Source organism: Quercus lobata, chromosome 5, assembly GCF_001633185.2.
Source record: "Quercus lobata isolate SW786 chromosome 5, ValleyOak3.0 Primary Assembly, whole genome shotgun sequence".
NCBI classification, from domain to species: Eukaryota; Viridiplantae; Streptophyta; class Magnoliopsida; order Fagales; family Fagaceae; genus Quercus; species Quercus lobata.
In genome coordinates, this window is record NC_044908.1 from 58,287,095 (window position 1) to 58,293,497 (window position 6,403).

General features: G+C 34.3%; 1 protein-coding gene across 3 annotated transcripts; it reads right to left on the minus strand.

The window, feature by feature from the left end:
- Nucleotides 1-485: 485 nt before the first annotated feature.
- LOC115992862 (pentatricopeptide repeat-containing protein At1g73400, mitochondrial) lies at nt 486-5,740 on the minus strand. Of its 3 annotated transcripts, none has more exons than XR_004092702.1 (4): nt 5,496-5,740; nt 3,195-5,251; nt 1,615-2,043; nt 486-761 (listed from the first exon to the last, which is right to left on the minus strand). XR_004092702.1 is itself a non-coding variant. In XM_031117095.1 (4 exons), exon 3 carries the CDS (start codon nt 4,941-4,943, stop codon nt 3,201-3,203), a length of 1,743 nt encoding a protein of 580 aa, XP_030972955.1. In that variant the 5' UTR covers nt 4,944-5,082; nt 5,163-5,251; nt 5,496-5,740; the 3' UTR covers nt 1,538-2,043; nt 3,195-3,200. The 3 variants fall into 3 exon arrangements, 1 of the variants encoding a protein (XP_030972955.1); XR_004092701.1 differs by lacking the exon at nt 486-761 and adding an exon at nt 779-1,180; XM_031117095.1 differs by lacking the exon at nt 486-761 and having other exon boundaries at nt 1,538-2,043; nt 3,195-5,082; nt 5,163-5,251.
- Nucleotides 5,741-6,403: the final 663 nt, after the last annotated feature.

The window sequence follows — 6,403 nt, forward strand, 5'->3', positions numbered from 1 at the left end:
CAATAAAAAAAATTAAAAAAAGAAAAAGGAAATCAATGTCCATGATTTATACAATACAAATCAAAAGAGTAAGTATTTAGTTTTAGTACTCTAAAAACAATGCTCCCTCCTCTCACATACTGTTGGATCCTATTGGTTGAATACTTGAATTCATGGTTGGACCATTCATTCATGTAAAAAAGAAAAAAGAGGAAAAAAAGAAAAAGCATCACTTCCAGGATATCATATAATTTTCCTATGTTAATTCATAACATAGGTCTTTCTCCACTTCAGACACCAGCCCATCTCAAAAAAAAAAAACATTCGACCACAGCAAAAGAAAGCTGCATCTTACAATGTAAACAAGGTCGCTAACTTTCAGTCTCCACTCATCTACTTGAATGTTCAACCAGTCGAGCTTAGGGTTCCAAAAAAGAAACCAAAGAGAGAAGACAGATTAAAGGAAAATACTATCCTTAAAAAAATTTCTTTACACAATAATTATAAGTTTTTAATATCCAGTCACGTGTAACAGAAGATCCTATACCCTGCATTTAACATGCTGCCAAATCATTCTATATCGATTCTGTATAAATAACACCACTCTAACCTAAAATAAAACATATATTAATTTACAATACTAGGCTAATACCCACAACCCACTTACAGAAAATTCAAAACTCCACCATATCAACATTGCCAGGCTAGCTATCTTCAACCAGGATCTCAGCTTTGGTTCCTGATTAATCTCTCAAAAGAAAAGGTTGTACTTGATGTGCAATCTAGTTCATGAAAGACATATTTGGACACAAAACTGATGTTGAGAGGACATGGTGAGAGATTCCAGGAGATTATGATACATACACAATGATCAGTTATGGAGAATATTACAACTTAAAAGCCAAAGACACCTGATTCTCAAAAATAAAAGGGAAACAAAAAGGCAAAAAAAAAAAGGAATAAAAAAAATTGCATACAGCATAGTTACTCAGAATTTTCAGAATCATTGTAAAAGCTACTCCAAAGCCATTTGTCACTGTTAAAGCTAGCAAGATTGCCTTCTTTATTTTTTTATTTTTTCTTTTCAAGATCCAAGCCTAGTACAAATACATTTACAGCCAAAATTTGACAACCTGTTAGGGTGGTGAGTTCTGTCAACATTAAATGCTTTAGAGCACCTGATACATTTCCTTCAAAAGCCCTAGGAAACATGAAAAAAAAAACAAGATTTTTAAAGTTCATTCTGCCATTTGACTATATTCACTAAAGAAAAAAGCCCATCAAATTACAACACTGTAAAAATTGATAAAAGGTAGTTTCTAAATCTTTTTATTTGCCACGGACGACAAAAAGACTACAAAATGCATACATCAAAATTCAACACAAGGAGCCTGTGCAAGTATCAGAAGTTTATATCATACATGTATAAATGTCAGTTTAAATATTCACTTAAATAAAAGCATGTAAGCAAATCAGGTTTTTCAAATAAAAACTGCTCCTACATCAGCAAAATTTTCCCTGCACATCCATGCTAACATCTGTATAATTGTTCTCCAAATAAGAAAATATGCTTCAAATGATTTCATTCTTTAACTTGAAAAGATTTAAGAGAATCTACTTGGCAAATACACTTACCACTGAAATCAATTTCAACATGCTGCATTGAGCCCATCAACTGATATCTTTCGAGAACAGTCTTTCAACTAATTTAGTTTCCCAGTAAGAGCCTATAGTTGTCCTTTCTCAAACTCCAACATGGGGATGTAGTTTTGATGGATTTTAAGCTGAAAAACTTCTAAAATTTAACTCCTTGAGCAAAGATGCGTGGATGATATCAATCATCTAGCAATCATCAGAATGAATTATATCTGCTTTCCAAAATCCAGCAGATGACTAAAATTCTCCAAGCAACCCCTTAATGCCTCCAGCCTGATGGTTCCTTATCCCACGTGGGACTATCAAGAGATGGGGGTTGGATCTGTGGTGACATGGACAATCAGTGCTAAGCCATGACATTTATCCACAGAGACAGTTGTACCCCAATGGCTACCAGTGTCTTATCTCCTGAAGCATATTTAAAAAGAAGGATCAAGAGAGGAGAAAAGGAATACTGTCAAACAAAGAGTTATATGATAACGATTGTGCACTGTTGTCAACGTAGCTGTAAAATCTGCCTATCTCCCAGAAAACAACCACTACAATTTGAAAAACAACAAACAAAGTCCAGGTCATTAATTCAGGAGAATTTCAGAATCTTTTGACAGTTGGTGATTCCTAGAGTGATTTCAGATAATGTACCATGCCATTAGAGTCTTGATATAAATAAGAAGCTATGGCACTAAATATCAAGCAGAAACTGATCTGGACTAAGTTTGTAGCATCCCAGAGTCCATTTTTAATAATGACAAATAAAAAATTAAACAAGTAGTACAATTTCTTTTCTAAGCTTTCAAAGTAGTGCATAACCTCACATAAGTTGGTAAGAGATATAACCATTCTAGAAAGCCTAGAAATTCTTTTTTTCCAATGTGTATAGAAAATCCCCTTTCAGATACTCAAATAATGTAGGAAAAGAAAAGACAACTACAAATCTAAAGACAGGTTGAATTGAATTTTATTATATTCCAGGTTAACTCTATGGTAAATTGCAATTTCCCACCCTAAACTATAGGGTCACTTGCAATGTCTCCTAGAACTTTAAATTTGAGAAATCAACCCCCTAAACCATGTAATTAGTTACAATATCCCACTACTATTAAAATCTCTTCAATTCCTTCATATTTGACCTCACTTTCTACATGCTCATCATGGGATATCAGGGAAGAAAGATAAAGAACAATAAACTCTTGATCATGGTTAAGCATGTGAATTTTAAGGTAAAATACAACACAAATCGGAGAAACTTTAATGTTAATGAGATATTGCAACTGACCCCAAATTTAGAAGTTTGATTTACTCAAATTTAAGGCTTACAGAGAGACTACAATTAACCTCATAATTCGTGGTGGGAAAATGCAATTCACCATTAAATTTATCAAGGTTACGAAACTTCCAAATGAAGCTCAAAAGAGAGTTGCTATTTCAATTTACAAAATTCCCAAATTACATCTAACAGGGACAAAAAGGCTAAAGTTGTTACAATTGCATTTGCGGACATATCTGCATTGAGGTTCTCTAAAGCTTTTAAATTAGAAAACTGAAATTCAGTTTGTTACCTAGTATTACTTCCCTCTCAAACTGATGCTCTTTCGCTTCTCATTCAGTGCAATTCGTCTTGCCATAGCAGGATTGTAGAACTTTTTCATATGTTCTGAAAGCCTGTGGATGGCACGGAGATCACCAATCACCGAAAGCTGCATCAAAAATGAATCAAACTTCCGATACGGCAATTTCATTCCCTTGTTTACCATATCTTCCAAAAGAAAACATGCATCTTCAATCTTATTGCAACCAAAAAGCCCATCAATCATCAAGCAATAAGTATCTGTGTCCTGTGCACAGCCTCTCTTATCCATCTCGTGCCAAGACTCGAATGCCCCATCAGGATCTGCCATCTTAAAGAACATTGAAATCAGCATATTATAGGTCTGCACGCTAGGCACACAACCCACCTCAAGCATTCTGCCATAAAGCCTAAGTGCTTCACTACTCTTTTGATTGTCACAAAGGACCTTGAGAAAACAATTATAAGTAACAATATCAGGAGGGTAACCTTTATTACCCATCTCTTCTATGAACTTGTAAGCTTCCTCAATCTTTCCAACCAAACACATCCCTTCAATCAGCTCTTTGTATGTTGAAACATCAGGAAGGCAACCACTGTGTATCATATGCCCCAGAAGTTTAAAGCATTCATCCATTCTATCATTCTGGACAAAAGCCACAATCATGATTGCATAAGTTTTAGCAGTGGGAGAAGACATGGTAGAACCTTTCGTTCTCATGAACTCAAAGAGTTCAGCTGCTTCCGTTATCATCCCTGCCTTGCAAAAGGTATCAATGGCCGTATTGTAAGTAAAATTATCAGGCGTATGACCCAAATCAATCATTTCTTCCAGTACCCTCATTCCTCTACTTGGGTTTCTTACTCTACACCATCCAAAAAACAATATATTGTAAGTATTTGCATCAGGTGTAACCTTGTTTTTCACCTTCTTAAACATGGCTTCAGCATCCTTAACCAGACTACACTTGCACAAAGCATCCAACAGCAAGTTAAAGGCATTGATCTCTGGCTGCGTTTTCACCCTTATCCTCTTCTTTTTGGCAAATTTCTGCAAATAGGTTAGATGCTTTTCGGTGTACTGTCTCAAAATTTTCAACAGAACTTCCACAGGTACAGCATTCTTATCATGCCTCTTCATGTAATCCAATAAATCACAAACAATTCGAAACTGCTTGACCTTGTATTTTGTACTAGAAAGTATGTCAATCATATCATTATATGCTCGAGGCTCATGGGCATAGTTCTCTTGATGCCCTGCCCACGTAAAAAACCTAAATGCTATTTTCTCCTCAAACCGGAGCCTATGAAGGACCTGTACTACTAAATCAGTAGTCAATTTCACACCAACTTGGTCAAGAGTCTTCTCCATATTATGATGTGCATTAGAGTGCTCGACAACAGCATTGTACAACTTCTCACCATCACTTTCTAAACATTTATTATCCCCAACATCTTTCACAGTACAATCAAATGTTGGACCCAATGGAGCAATTTCTGAACAAAAGGGCCGCACACCAACCTTAAAAGCAACAGGCAGACTCGAAGGGTATGAAAATTTGACTAAATCAAAAAAAGATGTTTGTAGTAATGACATATTGGGACTCAGCAGCCATTGAGAGGCAATAAAAACCGGAACCCGGCATGTTGGTTCAACTGGTCTATTTATCTTAAAATTATAGAATAAGGAAGAAGGGTTTCTAATTCTAATAGCAAATAAATGTTTACAGAGTGTCCTCATGTTGAAGGTTGTTTTTGTTTTAAATTGCAGGATATTACAATGAGCAATGCAACTGGTGGTGAGAGGTACGAGAACCACAACTACAATGGGCTAGGGATATGAATCTTCTACTGACTTGGCTCCCCATCAGTGACACCCACTGAAATGGAACAGAACAATCTTACTTCAACAAAGATAAATACACACACTCACACACACTAGTGGGCATTTTGTGTGCACCTAGAAATGTATACCCTGGTCAATGTAGATGGCAAACTGCTCAGGCAGTCAGTCAGACCATGAACATTCAGTAAGTCCACTTATTAGACCTGCGAAATGGACACGGCACAGAATAATAAAAAAAAAAAAAAAAACAATCAGGAATTTTATCAAACAGTTTGTGTGCATGTAACGAAAATAGAGAGCGAAGGAGAGAGAGAGCAACGGGTTTTTATTAGAGATAGAACAGAACACTCAGGAATTTTATCAAACATTTCGCATGCATGTAACTATCCCACCAAAATTATAAGACAAATTTACAGAGAGAGAGAGATTTGCTAGCAAGCAGCTCACCTTCTCAAACGGCGTCGTACCGTTTGATATTTATACTGAAAATGGCACTTTATTAACTGCTAAATTATCCCCTGAGATTTGAGAAAGAAACTTATTACTCCAAGGTTCCAGACTGATTTATCAGTCTGGCACTTTTTATCGAAAAACTAATTATACTTCAAGACTGATAATTTATAAATCAGTCTAGCACTTTTTTTTTTTTTTTTTTTTTTTTTTTTTAGAAAAAATCCAAGGTTCCAGACTGATTTATCAATCAAATATCCAATTAGTTTTTCGAAGCAGCCAAAATTAATGGTGTAATAATTTCTTTTATCTTTAAAGAACAAACAAACTTTTTTGTTTTTTTTACAAATAAGTTTGCTTACAAATTACACACGGTTACAACTCCCACTAACAAATTTAGTATAGTTGCATATTTTAAAATTTTAATTATTGGATTGCATATTCATTATATTCTTAACATACATATCAAGTTTTATACCAATCAAATGTATTTATTATTTGATTCATAAAATTATTTTTTATACAATAATTTTAGATTACAAAAATTTAAAATTTAAACACATGATTATTGATAATAAAAAAATTGACAACTCTTAAGTAAATTTTTTAAGAGAGTTTAAATCTATGAAATCTGCTCTTGACGGTAACTCTTTATCATCAGATTAAGGCATCAATTGACTTTTTGTATAGGCAAAAATTGAACATCAAATCTCTTATTCAACCATAAAAAACTTTATTAATTAAGTTAACTAAAACATTAAACTTTAAAGTTTATCAAAAAAAACATTAAACTCTAAAAAATAATAATAATAACTTTACCAATGGGCTTCGCCTTTCTCTCTCTCTTGGGTCGACGGACTTCACAAATGGGCTGAAACTGTCGTTTAAAAAGTCATTTTGTAAAA